The following is a 17008-nucleotide window of genomic DNA, read 5'->3' as shown; positions in this document are numbered from 1 at the left end:
TTACATTGACCTATTGACCTTGACCTTGGAGAATTTTGTACTTATTAAAAAAACTTTAACATTAGCTTACTTTCAAATTTCACAATTGTCTTCAAGTGAGAATACCCTACTTTTGGTACCAATTAATTAAATGTGCATTTAAGAAAAGCTTAATCTTTGCTATGTTGCCATACGGGGGCATCAGTGTTTCACAAACACATCTTGTTTTTTTTTTGTTTTAATCACAGAAAAAAAATCTTAGAAATGGATTTCCCCCCCAGATTCGTACTTTAGCGAAAAGTTTAATTAAAATTTGAAATAGGATTTCTGAAACAATTTCAAGAGCTTATAACCAGTTTTTCTGCTAGAAAACATCTATACTGTATTTTAAAATCCAGTATATGTACATGTTATAACGATGCATTTTTTCTGACAGCCACAAAGAAGTTTGAAAACGTAAAAAGTTCAATAGTAATTACTTTCCAAAGCTGTTTTTAATTTAATCACCTAAAAAGACTTTGCAATTAAGAGGCTTGTATGTGTTATAAAGCCAGATAAGACTATGCTGCTAATTTGATCGTTTAAGCGACATATACAACGAAGTAAGTTATTGACAAACAAATTGATTTAAAAAACAAGATTATCAGCAGTCTCGTTTAAAGTCATCATTTGGTAAGTTATATGATCAATACAATGAATTTGTCAGCAAATACAATTTATCTCTGAATCAAATGCTTACTGACGTTTTCATACTACAGTATTGTTTGTCCATCATTTGTACACTGAATTGAGGACGGATTTTTCCGTTATTTCCCGATCATGACAAGGCGCACACGGCGGGTGTGACCATTCGGCAGGAGATGCTCACTTCTCCATGGCACCTGGTCCCACCTTTAAATTTAATGTTTTCGAGGTCCGTGTTTGCTCTGCTCTTATTTTGTATTGTTTTATATACTTTTGATCTTGAATACTGTTCGTATTTCCATATGTTTAAGCATGTTTAAGACAAGCATGTAACTATTATTCATCACGATCACGGACTTACCTTTAAATCTTTAATCTTTGTATATCATCACTTAGTACAGTTATGTTAGTTTGAGATTTGTTGTAAAATGAGCTTTCTATATATATTTTAACAAATAACAAACACCAATTTCTTGTTCCTGAATCTTTTTATATTTTTTTTCTTCACGATTAACCAGTTCATTATCTATTTTGTCAATTCCAAATTTGTTACTTTCAAAATAATTGTCCTAGGGAATAAATATTTTCAATGCATTGCGTGTCTTGCATCAGAAAAATACCTTTTTGCTTACTTTTCAAATTTTTCTTTCTTACTAGTATTTTGACTCTTCTGTATTTAGTTTATTGTATCATTCGAAGTCATTATTACTTCGTTTTCTGTGAAATAATTAAAGTCACTATTTCAGGACTCTACCGTATGACCGTTGGTGAAGGCACCAATTTGATCATAACTGCCTTCCTCGTCTGTGGCGTATACTCTGGAGACTTTGTTAATTTTTCCATTGAAAAGAAGCACGTTGTAGTTGTTTGTGGCCTTTGTCATATGAGAGTAGTCTTCTTGCTCCGATTCCTGAGTTGCATTGTTAATAATCCGGTTTGTTCCAAATCCTGAATAAAATAATTTTTCTAATGGTATTTGAAGAATGTTTTGATAAAAAATTTACAAAAGTTTCCATAATCACACCTCGCCAAAGATCTTTATCAATTTTATTGTTTAGAAAATTTTCCTTAGAATTTTTATAATTTTTGTTCAGTGTGTGTTTGCAATAAAGTACTCACTTCTTAAATACTGGTGAAGAAACTTTAATCTGTAAGTATGATAAGCCACGTTTAGAGCAAAGAAAGGTTTTAGTTTTATGCAAGAAGGTCTATAACGAAATTAAAATTCACAAGGTACAAAGACCAGTTTACAAGGTTTTAAATAATATAAAACTTGGGAGTCAATGATAATTTGATATATAATTGTAAATGCATAGGCTTAAATCACAGATCTTCTGCTTTAGGTCTATTGTATATGTTAAGGTGTAAGCACACTCACCTCTCATTGTAAAAGAAAACAATGATGGCTAGAATTGACCCGACACTGAGAATTACTCCCATTATAACAGCAACAACTGTACTAATGTATGACCGTTCATTCAATCCAGTTCTTCCTGAATCGAATAATAAAACAAAATATATTCAAACATAATCAGATTTTTAACAAAATTGTCTTATATACCTGCAGTTCGTTTAAATTAATTTAAAAAGTATGTATGGTACCAACTTAAGCTACTCGTACACCATTATAACTTAAACGTGATGAACATTAAAAAAAAAAACAACAACCAAAAAACGTGAAAAATAGTAAAGCAAAACAAGAACCAAATTTAAAATAACAGAATGACAAAAAGAAAAAGACCTCAAGACATAGTCAGGGATAGAAACAAAGCACAGTTATAGCCACGTAATATACAAGTGTCAGCAAAGATGTTTCATGTAAAAGGATCACGAACATAAAAATAAAGAAAATAGTATCAACGTTAAAGGATAGCTGATACTTGCTTAATGGCTACAGAATATTTATCTCAAATGGTTAGTAATATTATGAGAAAAACAACTAGCTGTTTTGCAAAAATAGAAGTCATTGATCTTGTTGCAATATATTTCATTTTGCTGTATATATAATATTTGATTTGAAAGCCTATAGTGCTTGTTTTGTTTATATTCTTTAATTGATAAGTGGACACTTGAGAAATATCTACCTGACGCAATTTGAAGATACTTTAAATGAAGTATAATTTTGAAAAATCGCCTAATTTATACTTTGATAAATGCCTTTCATGAAAATGTCTCAATTTGCTCTCACAAACTGTCCAACAGAGTTGTTTCACGGAAATAAGTTTGTGTATCATTTAAGTGAACTAGTCTTCAACAGGGTTTTTTAATGAGTAAAATAATAATAAATATTTAAAATATATATATAAAATAATAAATATTTCAAACATTTCCTTTTCATACCTGTATATCAAAATAGACTTACATGACATTTACAGTATAAATTTTCTACCAATTAATATTCAAGCAGAAGGGAAAATACATCAAGTTTCGATAAACATGCCTGATTTTGCATTTATATCAACAGCAAACATTATTGCACTTACATATCAAAACACTTTAGATATAAGTAGTGTATTTTTAAAAATATGTTTTTTACCCTTGCTTGTATCATTAACACACCAAATCTTCCTGTCACAGTACTGTTCAGAAGTACATTTACATTTACTCAGACATCCAAATCCATAGAATCCTTTGACACATGGTCCTCCTGTACAGTTATCTCCATATGTTCCTATTTCACAGGCTGTTACATTCAAAAAGTACAAAAAGTATATAAAAGATGTTTAAAATCACTCAGTAGTCTACTTCATTTCCCTGATAATAGCATGTCTTATTTTGTATTTATATACCGGGTATTTTTTGTAAAGTGGGATAGGATTGCAGTTTGTGTATATAACGTTTGATTAAAACAAAAAAATATATTGGAAAAGTAAAATGAAAACACAAGCATTTCAATAATGCTGTACACATAATCTTCAGTCAAGGACCAAGAACAATCCAACGGATGCTTTGCTACAACGGAAAATGTAACAACATTGTCAACTATAGTAAATTGTAATTATTATTATAATTATATTAACGGTGTAGGGCAGCGTTGTGAGAATTCCATCGGCATCGAAAACAAGTTTTTTAACTTGCCTAGATAGCCGAGCGGTCTATCGCGCTGTTCCTGGACTGCTAGGAGACAGATTCCGTAGATCGAGAGAGTTCAACCCCGGGCTGGGGCGGAAGTGAGTATCCTTGTAAAAGTGAATTTCTTTGTGCTTTCTATATTAATATTCCTTCACTTATGGCAGTTATATTAGTTTAAGAGTTGTTGTAATTTGTGCTTTATAAATAAAATTAATTTTATCACAACATGTATTGGTAACGATCCTCTAAAAACTAATGTCCAAATAACTGTATCTCACTTCCATTCTCAATGACCGTGTAGTGTAGGACAGCGTTGAGAGAATTCCATCGGCATCGAAAGCAAGTTACATTTACTTTTTAACTTGCCCAGATAGCCGAGCGGTCTAACGCGCTGTTCCTGCACTGCTAGGAGACAGATTCCGTAGGTCGAGAGTTCAACCCCGGGCTGGGGCGGAAGTGAGTATCCTTGTAAAAGTGAATTTCTTTGTGCTTTCTATATTGATATTCCTTCACTTAGGGCAGTTATATTAGTTTAAGAGTTGTTGTTATTTGTGCTTTATATATCTATATCTATATATATATATATATATATATATATATATATATATACATGTAAAACAAAATGAATGTAGTAATCCTGAAAGTCCGTAATTACATTTTTTGTTATTTTATTTTGCGTTGATCTCAACTCAAAATATTCCCATTTTATTCGATTTCTTGCGGTGTGATGACAATTTGCAATGTTACAGTGAGGCATATGAACAATGTTTTTGTAATTGTGTGGCCCATATATATGCAATGAAAATCTAAATTATTCTGAACATATATGTTAAGTAATTGATTAAGATGAAAGAGTACTCACAAAAGACACTCTAGAGAGGCTGAACGTTACATTTATTTTCATTTTTAATAATCACAATGTCAAACATCAATTGAGTAACAGGTATCACATATTTAGTCAGAAATACATCTATTCATTTCAAGAGAAAATGTAATTTATAAATTAGATTGGCTATAACTTATAAAACAGCTTACAGATCACAATAACATTTATCAATGATAATTAGTGTGCTAATTTTTCTTTCTATGAATATAATTAATTCAGTAAAATCAAGGAAATCAAGTCGTATAAGGAAGTCCTTAACGATTTGAATGAAAATCACATGCAAGTAAACACTACTATTAATACTGATTTAATTACATGGAAATAGGTTCGTACCGCCGAATATATCAAGATTTAAACAAAACATCAACTTACGTACGCAGAAGTCGCCAAATTGTCGATAATTTGTACAACATTGTAGAGTTTCTCTATAGTTAGACGTTATGATTTAATAATAATTAAAGTAATTATTTTTTACTTTCGCTTAAAGTACTAAATTAGATGACTTGAATCTAACTTTTTGTAAAATTTACATACTCGATTTTCTTGCAAACACCAAGTCCTACGGAGAGACAGCTTATCAGTTGAACCAAAAATAACAGTAAAGCCAATACCCAACGCGGTTGGTCTCGTTTCATGGTAATTCGGGTCTTGAATTATAGTAATATCTATATGCATACAAGTGTATATGAATAACAATAGTAAATAGCTATTTCCTTCCGATATCTCTTACAATAAGGAAATTATTTTAATAAATGATAGTCTAAAAATTTCAGTTATGCTTTACTTTTTTCTCACAGCTAGTATCTCATTACTCGTTAATCAAAAATTGATCACGCCGCGCCAAATCTTGGACACTCTTTAATATAGATTTGAAGTATCCATTCTGTTTATTGTAATTTGTTGTGTCATGCGTGACATTATTGCGCAATATAAAACTTCAGATATAAAGATGGGTAGTACTACATTTTTGTCTATATTACATAAGTTGTCTAATTTCGTTTTATATTCTCGATTATACCATGTATTGACTTAAATTGTTTTGTCATGAACTTATTTTTAAAAAAATGATTCAGATACTTTTCTTTCTTTTTTTTTCATTGGCGTCAGAAAAGGGCACCACATATCAGGTATCAATAATGGAAAATTCAATTAATTATTCACATATGGCCATTTATATCAGATAGATTGATAAAATGCAATCAAAAGTTTAAAGGAAAAAGAATATAAAATATAAAAAGATAAGAGAAGCTCTAAATACTGCACACTAAAGAACTCTACTAATAGGGTAGTTTTATGCAGTTAGAGTGATCTGCCCAAGAATAAGTAATTGAATTCATTATTTTCATAAATTTTCCCAACGTAGGTAAACAGCAGTGATTTCTGCTCATAGATAGTCCATTGTCTTTGAACATTCTTCCTGCAGAGATACAGCAGGTACCCTATATTACAAATGAATGAAGACTCAATATGCACACCTTTATATAATATATTTTTCTTCAAGTCCAAAAAGAAGTTTCTGTTAGTGTTAAGAGCTTCCTTAAAAGTTATTTAGTAAAATTAATAAGAAAAGAGAAAAGAAGGCATAACCATTTAATAAAAGAATAGCTCCCTGATTATAGAAATGGATAGTTTTATCTTAAAGTTATAAATTTTATTTAATAGTGATGATGTTATTATTTTTAATTTCTGTGTGCTAATTTGACTTAATTCTCAGCTATAAATGTTTTAATTGCCTGTATGAAAAAATCTGCAAGGAACATGAAGACGATTAAAGCCATATATGGCGTAACTGATCAAAAAATATAATTTTAAAAGATACAAAATTAAGTAAAGAAATATAGTTAATACATTTAAATTAAAACTTTTCATACAATTCTGAACACGGAGAACACCTCGTTTCAACTAATAATACGATTTTATCTTCTCTGTAATGTGTTATTTAAATCTTTTGTATTTTCTTCCGAGTCGGAGAAAATTCCGAGAATCCAAATTTAATTGTGATATCTTTATAACGCAATTGACTTAGATTTTGTAAATTACGGAAAAGTTCTATCTTTATATAAAGTAATGATACAAATAATAAGTTCTTATAATTTTAGTCTTAATAATTTTCATTGTACATACGCCATATATGGCTTTAATTAACGTGAACAAAAGAAGATGAAGTGGACAATGCCCGTTAAAAGCAGCTTTATCATAAAGTTTTAATGACAGATGATACAAACTTTTGTCAAAAATTCTGAAAATAAAAACTTGGGTGATATTTTAAAAAATAAAATGTTTCATTGCGTAGTTTTCATTTTGTCTATTCAACGTTGCACAAAAATGGAATTTGAAGTGAAAAAATATTTGTATAGAATAATAAGGATGGTTTCAGAAGTATAGAATTTTGAATATCACAGAAGGTTTACAATTTCTTTATATTCTAGAAATTTATTATTTGCAACGTTTGCAATTAGATTAGGTCAAAAAAATCTACCAATCCAGGAATCAATTTTTTGTTTGTATCATCTGTCCTTAACGTTTTTTAGGTCATTTTTGACGTTTTTCGGTTTAAGAAAATAAGTTTAATTGTAAAATGTCGGAATAATTTTTGGCAAACGTGCATTTAAGATTGCCAGAAACGAAAACGTTAAACATATTTTTTTTTTTTGAAATTGCAACAGAAAACTTTAGATTTTAACACAAATATCTAAAAATAAAAAAAGTCATTGATAATTTGTAATAATTTTGTGATGAAGATTTTCTGATAAAGGAATAATTTCTTAGAAACATAGTCATATGGAATACAACAAGTAGAAAAGAGATTAATGAAACGAAGAAATTTAATAACTAGAGTACTTGTATTTTGTACGGAAGCCCATTTAGACCTATAAAAATATTTTTGAAATTTGATATAACGAATTGTGGAATTTGTTATAACGAATTTAATTCATTATAACAACGATCTTTGAATTTGCACGATTTTAATCTGTTATAACAAATTTGTTGAATTCATTATAATGAATTCTTTAATTTTGCTAATACGAATTAAATTCGTTAAAACGAATTCAAAAAATTGTTTTAACAAATTAAATTTGTTTAAACAAGTTCTAAAGTTTGTTATAACAAATTAAATTCGTTTAAACAAATTCCAAAGTTTGTTATAACGAATTAAATTCGTTTAGTTAAATTTAAATAATAAGGACCTAGAGACAAATATATATATGAATTTGATATAACGATTTTTCGAATTCATTTTAACGAATTTAATTCGTTATAACAAATAATGGAATTCGTTTAAATGAATTCAATTCATTATAAGAAGTTTTAGAATCGGTTAAAACGAGTTTAATTCGTATTAGCAATTTTTTTTTTAATTTGTTATAACGAAATAAACGAATTATTTATAACAGATTAAATTCATTATCACGGATTCAAAGAAATTGTTATAAGGAATTCAATTCGTTATAACATATTTGACAATTCGTTATATCGGATTGAAAAACATTTTTCGATAGGTCCTAAATGGGCTTCCGTAATTTTTCTCGCATATAGTGTTCATGTAATATAAATCACAGAATCATTTTTTGTCTGGGAAATGTAAATGTTTCTCATGGTGTCATTAAGTGTTGATGTTCAAAGTTTAAACGCTAAGTAAAGTTATCCTTTTTAAAAAATTCCCTTTTTAGACAAGGAAGTATCATATGTATACAAGTCTACAATATTTTTAGCTCATTTATTTCATGCTATTTGCCAGTGTGTTAATACATATTGGAAAATTACCGGTATTGTTACTACAAATCTGTTTTAATGAGAAAATATCTTACAAATGTGATACTTATGCATGTTTATCTCAGAAAAGTGAAACTCAAACGAATGGTAACTTGAAATTAATTTTATTAAGTGTGGCGATATTAGGGCACGGCTGTTATTAGTAACTTGCTTTCAAATACAAAACAAACAAAATGGGCAATGGGCAGCCAGCAACGAGCATGCCCCAAATCAAATGCACAAACAACATTCAACATCAAATACAATCAAATAGTAAGGTCATGACCAAAGGTCAAAGTTCATATAGTGGTGGGTCAAAGTTTATACAACATCAAAGTTCAAAGTTCACATTTTATCGCAATCAAACAAGTTCAAAGTTCACAACAACATCCAAGTTCAAAGTTCACCATATATATCTAGAAAGCATTGACCCTGGGAGGTGCAGAGGTCAAAGCTTACAATATATTTATTACCAAATGCCGCTTATACGCCGTTTATACATCATTCACTGTTTAGGAAAGATTGGCCCTGGAAGTTCATCTGTCACTGTTTAGGAAACATTGGCCCTGGGAGGAGCAGTGGTCAAAGTTTGCGAAAATGTCATCTAGGTTGCTATCCAGGTACACTTCTTCCTTCATGTAACAGCCGTACCGTTTGGATTAACTGATCCTTATATAGGGCAGCTGCAATAGAAAGAAAAGCAAAGCACAAAAATCCATTCAAATAGGGGGTTGGGCGTGGAGGGTATTTTTCTAAATATCTAATTTTACAAAAAATTGTCCTTTAAAATTGCACCAACCTCATTCATTGATTCTTTGATTGAAAAGGGATTACCGGAAGTTGACTCAGGGGGAATAACTCTAATTGATTGTAGGGATTATAGGCGGATCTAAAGCTTGTATTATATATGGGAAATGAACACTTTCTTCGATAAAAGCCTCCAATTCCAATAGAATTGGATGTGGTATTATCTCAGAAAAGTGAAACTCAAACGAATGCTAACTTGAAATTTATTTTATTAAGTGTGGCGATATTAGGGCACGGCTGTTATTATTAACTTGCTTTTAAATACAAAACAAACAAAATGGGCAATGGGCAGCCAGCAACGAGCATGCCCCAAATCAAATGCACAAACAACATTCAACATCAAATACAATCAAATAGTAAGGTCATGACCAAAGGTCAAAGTTCATATAGTGGTGGGTCAAAGTTTATACAACATCAAAGTTCAAAGTTCACATTTTATCGCAATCAAACAAGTTCAAAGTTCACAACAACATCCAAGTTCAAAGTTCACCATATATATCTAGAAAGCATTGACCCTGGGAGGTGCAGAGGTCAAAGCTTACAATATATTTATTACCAAATGCCGCTTATACGCCACAAGTTCCCTGAGATGAGGATCAGAATGAAACTCATCCAGGGAACTCCGCCACCATAGTGGGGGTAGAGCGGCATATACGAACAGCCGTACCCAGGACCCTTGTTAATTAGGAAAGCAGGATTGACCATGCGCAACGATAGCCTCAAGTCCCCCCTGGAGAGAGTTTAGAAATATGTTATTTCCCAACGAGGACATGTGTACCCCGTCGTGTAAAAACAAGGCCGGATCAGGTTTAATGTCTGTATGGCGGATTATTGCGCCCCCAGATTGCAAGACAATTGCAGCTTTACCAGAATTAACCCGTTTGCGTGCATTTTCCATAGCTTTTAAATTTGCCGAATAGCGCCATTGAAGACGAGGAAGGATAAATGACCATATAATCCTAATGTTTCGAAAGTGATTCATTAAAAATAAAACCAACTGCTTTGCCACAACCCTTATTTTTCTGATCGATACATTGCCCAAATCGTTCCCCCCACAATGTATAAGAATGAAATTAGGTACAGGGCCCACCTTTTCAAGAGTTCTTATCTTTTGTCTTGTTTTACTTAACTGGAGGCCACTATAACCCTGCCACCACAGGGAGATGTGCTTTCTTTCTAGTGTCAAATTTGTACCACTTGGTCTTAATACAGCTTCCAAAAAGGCGTGCTTGATTATTGATGAACCCACCAACCATATAGTCTGTGTATCTAAAATTAAATTAGAACTTTGGTATGCGAATGTAGGATTTGTAAGCATCAGATTTCCAACGACCAGATCTCTGAATGTCATTATTTGAATATCCTTTTAACGCGAGATCAGTACTTGCGCCAATACGAAAAGAGTGAGATTTGTAACCCGAGATACCAGGTAAATTCAGGTGCTTTACTGCCTTACACAGTACCCCCGTAAATTGATAACGAGTGAGTGGGGATAAGTCGAAGTGTCGAAATAATGGACCTGATCCCTCTGGACGGATGCTGACGTATTTGGTAATGAGCTGATATGGACATACTACACCTCCCTGCTTATCTATTTGTAGTACTGTGCCTCTACCTAACTGACCCGTTTTCGAGTACTGGATAGTCAGTGAGAGAGATTGTGTTTCGTGATTTATGTTCAAATGGTCAATTTGAATTGTATTTTGTTGATCACCTTTACTTGTATTAACTGTTAATTCGCCCACTCTAAAAAACCCATGAAAGGCCAGGGAGAATGCAGCAGAGAAAAGAGCTGTTTCAAAAGCATTGGTACATATTATGGGCAGAACCTGAATAATATTTATCAAAATTGTTTTCGTTATTGGCAATCTCGTATCTGCTTTATGTTTCAAACGTTTCATACCCTGCAATAACTTCGTAACCAAGAATTCCGGGGTTGGATCGTGAATACTCTGCAATTTACAATAGAATGAAATGGCAGACAAGTATGACCTCACGGTACCATATGCAAGACCGGATGATGATGAATGCAAAACGAATTGCACGACTGAGTTTAATGTAGGAGGCCATGGCGTACAATCAAGGAGCCTACATACTTTGTAATAAGCTGCCATTCCAGCACGATGAGATTTATGTGTGTTTTCAGATACTGAAGCGTCTAAAAGTTTAGCAAACTCAGGCTGGAGATGATGTTGCGGAATGATAGGGGCACTGGGCAAGGATGTGTCCTGGCATGTGGAGCTGCTTGTCGGAATCTGGCCCACTGCTTACGAGAAATTGAGTCAGCTACTACATTGTCTTTACTTGATATGTAAACTGCACGAAACAAGATATTATATTTCATAGAAGCAAGTACCAATGATCTAAGTAGGGTCATGACCCGCTCTGATTTAGAGGTGAGCTTATTTAATATAGCGACTACCGCTTGATTATCTATATGGAGAATTATCTTTTTATTAGCTAGTTTGTTACCCCATAAATAAATAGCCAAGACCACCGGAACTAACTCTAAAAGGGTCATGTTTCTAAGTACTTCATTGGACGCCCAAGTTTCTGGCCAAGGGTAAAAACACCATTCCCCATTGAAATAAGCACCACAACCTAAGTAAGACGAACCAGAACTATCTGTATAAAAATTAATGTTGTTGTCTGACGTCCACTCATTATCTAAAAAATACACAGTCCCATTAAATGACTCAAGAAAACTAATCCACATGTACAAGTCCTGCCGCATTGACTGAGTTATCCTTATGCGATAATGTAATTCTGAAACTCCTATTGTAGCATTATAAAGCCGACGCAGAAATGCCCTACCTGGTCTTATGGCTCTTGTAAAGAAATTCAATTTACCTAAAACAGATAGTATTTGTTGGAGTGTTGTCTTGCGTTGAACGACGAGATGGTGTAAAATACCCAGTAGCTCCACGCATTTTGAATTGGGGATCTTAACTAACATATGATAAGTATCTATCTCAAAACCTAAAAACGTCATAACCATAGTAGGGCCTTCAGATTTGTCCTCGGCAATGGGAACACCTATTTCATCACAGACGCCTTGAAAATTCGACATAAGTTCTTGACAAGAATGGGCATCCCTCCCAGCAAATATAAAATCATCAAGATAGTGATCAATTGTTGATGTTTTAGATCGCTGTATCGTAGCCCACTGCAAAAATGTAGAAAATTCCTCGAAAACCTTACACGAAATGGAACACCCCATAGGTAAACATTTGTCTATGAAATAATTACCCTGAAATTTAAAACCAAGAAGATCAAAATCGCCGGGAAATATTGGGAGAAGTCGAAATGCCGATTTTATGTCCCGCTTACCTATGAAAGCCCCCTTCCCTAATTTAGCAATCATCTGAATTACTGAATCAAAGGATGAATATTGTACAGCAGTCTCACAAGGATCTATGTAAGAATTCACACTACTAAACTTCGGAAAAGAGAGGTGAGTTATTAGACGCCAGCCCGAATTACCCCCCTTAGGCACTAACCCAATTGGAGATAACCTAAGATTAGAAATTGGTATTTGCGTGAAGGGACCCTGTATCCTCCCCACTTCAATTTCTTTGTCGATTTTCTCCTTAAGTTCATTCGGATGTTCATCCGCGGATTTCAAATTATTACATTGAATTGGTAATCTGGGCCCATGATAATGGAGTTTAAACCCTTGAGAGAATCCTTGAATTAGCCGATTTGCTACAATTTTGTTAGGATAGTGGACGAGACATTTTCTGAGGGCGTGTGAATTAATAGGAGTTGAACCTAGACGCCATAGATTGCGGACTGCGGAATCTTGGTCTTGAGTAGGTTTGGCGCTGGGTGTTGCTGTTGGAATACCCCTTATAGTTGGTATTTGCATTGGTGGAATACCCTTTATACATGTAGTTGGTATTTGCATTGGTGGTTTGTGTACGGAAACCTGACTGTCCAAAGAATTGACCATTTGAATTTTGTTGACGAAATGTTTGTGCAGACCCAGTGTTTGGGGCTTGTACACTAGTAATACAATGTATCAGTAGATGGTTACTGCCACAGCGAAGACAGCTGTGCTTATACGTGAATGGAAATTTGTCGCAGGACCCCTTGAAATTGAAATTGTAACATTTACCATTATTTGTTTTGGGTTCATTTGTCACTTATAAGCAGGGCCAGAATGCATGTACATTAACCATAATTCTGAGTCAACTTCGCCCCATGATGATGAAGGATTTTGCTCCTTACGCAGCCTAAACTGAGTATCATATTCTTTCCAAGATATTATAAGCCCCCCTGCTAACACCCATTCTTACGGTCTGTATGTACTTAAGCAGGTCAAGGGTCTTGGCGGGATGTGCACTCAAATACACGCTTCCAACTATGAGCATAAGATCAGTCCATTGCTCTATGTTTTCTACCTTTTTTGAGTTGAGATCTTTAGAAATTATCTCCCCCATACTATTTATAACTAATTTCTTTTCATCAGACCCCGATTTTGGTGTTACCAATGTGGCCAAATCAATATACTGCCCCCCAATAATACGTTGCTTGATTGTGCTAGAAACATTCGTACCAATCATATGTACTGATGGGACAGAAACAGGGGTGGTGCCCACATCTGCTGAAGTTGAAATCAGTGTTCCAGGCGTAGGCAGTGCAAGGGATTGCCCTGAACTTCTTGTCAACATGGGTTGAGCTTCCGCTACAGAAGAATTTGCTGGAGCCTGGGCCGGTGGTATTGGAACTGGACATCCTGCCGACACCGACGACGAGTACGTCTGGGAATTCACTGTAGCCTGACTACCACTTCGTGACTGCTGTGAGACAGTCGCTGATGGTTGAGCCATTCTGCGCTTCTTAGCTCTCGGTGGCATCGTGCACATTGATTGCAAGAAACAGAAAAGAAAATTAATTAATTTTTTATTTATATATTATATATTTTTATTTATTTATTTTATTCTATTTTTTATTTCTTAGAAAAGAAATTGAAATTCATCAACTGTTAATTCTTACATGCTAATCTATTCTTTTATATATATATATATATATATATATATATATATATATATATATATATATATATATATATATATATATATATATATATATATATATATATATATATATATATATATCCCCTTGATATAGAAACGTGTCTGATCAATTTGTAAAACAAAGAAAATTTAATATAAACCAAAGCACTACGATATAAATCCTAACGATCGAGATTAATGACTTAGCAATCCTTATATCGTATCACATACTTACATGATATAATCTGTTTAATGAAAAGTTATTTATTTAGTGGTCGGCAAATTTTATGCAAAATGGCCACAACAGACGCTAGAAAAAATTGGCATGATAAAATCAAGGATCATCGGGTAATCATGAATAAATACACTTAAATTGATTGCAGCAAACAACTACCGAATAGATAACAAAAACATCCATATGTATAATAGCCATTAACTATTTTTCTAAATATCTAATTTTACAAAACATTGTCCTTTAAAATTGCACCAACCTCATCCATTGATTCTTTGATTGAAAAGGGATTAACGGAAGTTGACTCAGGGGGAATAACTCTAATTGATTGTAGGGATTATAGGCGGATCTAAAGCTTGTAGTATATATGGGAAATGCACACTTTCTTCGATAAAAGCCCTTAATTCGAATAGAATTGGATGTGGTAGTATGTTGTTCACAGTGAATTAATTTTAAAGTGTTATTTTTTGATTTTGTTTTGATAGATGGTGAGGTTCAACATTAACATAAAATAGAAATCCCCAGACAATCCAGTAAGAAAATAATTGCGTTGAAATAAGTATGTAAAAAGTATGTAAAAACGTCATTCGGCATTTGACTTATTCGTAGATTGCATTTGCTGAAAAGTCATTGTACTGAGTATAAAACATGCAAAATAATGACTTCTAATGATCCTGTTGAAATTCTCGATCCTTTTTTGTCAATATCTTATCCCGTTTTAGCCATTAGATGAACGAATAACATGCTCTAGTACCCGGGGTATATAGAATAAACTGAGAAATATCAACGCCATACGGAAGCCCATTTATACGGAAGCCCATTTAGGACCTATCAAAAAGTATTTTTGAATTCGTTATATCGATATTTAGAACTCGTTATAACGAATTTAATTTGTTATAACAGATTCATTGAATTCGTTATAACGAATTTAATTCGTTAAAACAGATAAATCTTTATAACGAATTCAAAAATATTTTTTGATAGGTCCTAAATGGGCTTCCGTAACGCCATATGCAGGTGATTGAAAAATGATAAAGGGAAGTAGAATATTGAATTACATTGTAAATCACCACATTTTTCAAAAAACTGTATTGTTATTGCCAAAAACGTCTTTTCTAGCAACTCTTTTTATGCCATTGAATAAAAATTAATTAGATATTTTATAAAGACCCATGTTCTCTAAAATATTATATACATGGAAAAGTTTTAAGCTTCCAGTAGAAAGCTTAAATTGGCAAAGAAAAACCATCTATAATGTAAATACTTTGAAAGAATTTACTTACCTTGTAATTGGTGATTTGCAAAATTGATTGTACACAGAAGTACTCTGAAGTCGACTTAAAAAAGATGCTTGAGTTTTTAATTGACAATATCTATGTTGTTTTTGGTGATCAAGTCCTCCAACCATCTATTGGATATCCAATGGGTAACAATTGCTCCCCGTTATTTACAGACCTATTTTTGTATTCATATGAATCACATGTTTTGCAAAACCTTATGCGTGATGAGAAGAAAACACTTGTTGTGGCCTTCAACTCGACATTTAGATATATCGACGACGTATTGTCAATTGACAATTGTAATTTCCATTCTTATGTCGATACATATATCCTGGTGAGCTTGAGATACCACAGTGTATTAATTACACTTCTGTTTCATATTAGGATATTTTACTTAAAAATGACGTTAATGGTAATCCAAAAACCAAGATCTATGATAAACGTGATGACTTTAACTTTTCTATAGTCAATTTCCCTTATATATGCAGCAATATACCTTCATTACCTGCATACAGAGTTGATGTATCTCAGTTGATTCGATACGCAAGAGCATGTTCTACGTATGAACAATTTCGAAAAAACGAGGTAAATTATTGACGAACAAGCTAGTTGATGAAACACGAAAATCAGGAGTCTCGTTTAAAGTCATAATTTTATAAGTTCAAATACAATTAATCATTTTTACTTGAAAAAGACACTACTGGTAATCTAACAACCAAGCTATATGATAAACGTGATGACTATAACTTTTCTATCGTCAACTTCCCTTACTTATGCAGCAATATACCTTCATCACCTGCATACGGAGTATATATATCTCAGTTGATTCGATACGCAATAGCATGCTCTACGTATGAACAATTTCTGAAACGAGGTAAATTATTGACAAGCAAGTTGACGAAACAAGAATATCAGTAGTCTCGTTTAAAGTCATCATTTCGTAAGTTCTATGGTCGATACAATGACCTTGTCAGCAAATACAGTTTATCATTGAGTCAAATGCTGACTGACGTTTTTCATACCAATTGTTTCGCGGCGCCGCGTCGTACCTAAGACGTATACAAAGGTAGTGACTGTTCCTTCGCCAAGCGCTCGGCACTAGAAGTGAAAGTCACGGGTCTTTCGGATATGACCTTAAAAACGTAGGTCCCGTGTCACGGTAGGCGCTGGCACGATAAAGAACCCTTACTGCTCTATGTCCCTGAGTGCCGAGTATAGGTCAAAATTTGAAGCCATTCACCGACGTCTCCTGATAGAGAACACCAAACACGTAACGAACGAATATCGGTTTAACGAA

General features: G+C 33.1%; 2 protein-coding genes across 2 annotated transcripts; both read right to left on the bottom strand.

Moving 5' to 3' along the window:
* Positions 1 to 1405: 1405 nt before the first annotated feature.
* Positions 1406 to 5271, bottom strand: LOC134269664 (uncharacterized). The gene is made up of 6 exons (XM_062751875.1): positions 5156 to 5271; positions 4994 to 5046; positions 3200 to 3346; positions 2042 to 2156; positions 1783 to 1811; positions 1406 to 1611 (listed from the first exon to the last, which is right to left on the bottom strand). The coding sequence occupies exons 1-6, from the start codon at positions 5254 to 5256 to the stop codon at positions 1406 to 1408; spliced, it is 651 nt and encodes a 216-aa protein (XP_062607859.1). The 5' UTR covers positions 5257 to 5271.
* A 4554-nt stretch (positions 5272 to 9825) lies between these two features.
* On the bottom strand, positions 9826 to 14040 carry LOC134269663 (uncharacterized). The gene is made up of 2 exons (XM_062751874.1): positions 13740 to 14040; positions 9826 to 10450 (listed from the first exon to the last, which is right to left on the bottom strand). The coding sequence occupies exons 1-2, from the start codon at positions 14038 to 14040 to the stop codon at positions 9861 to 9863; spliced, it is 891 nt and encodes a 296-aa protein (XP_062607858.1). The 3' UTR covers positions 9826 to 9860.
* Positions 14041 to 17008: the final 2968 nt, after the last annotated feature.

This window comes from Saccostrea cucullata, unplaced genomic scaffold (assembly GCF_032062105.1).
Source record: "Saccostrea cucullata isolate Sc308-1 unplaced genomic scaffold, CSIRO_AGI_Scuc_v1 ctg1575, whole genome shotgun sequence".
Taxonomy (NCBI): domain Eukaryota; kingdom Metazoa; phylum Mollusca; class Bivalvia; order Ostreida; family Ostreidae; genus Saccostrea; species Saccostrea cuccullata.
Note: the sequence above shows the minus strand (reverse complement) of the source record. Positions and strands in the feature narration are given on the sequence as shown.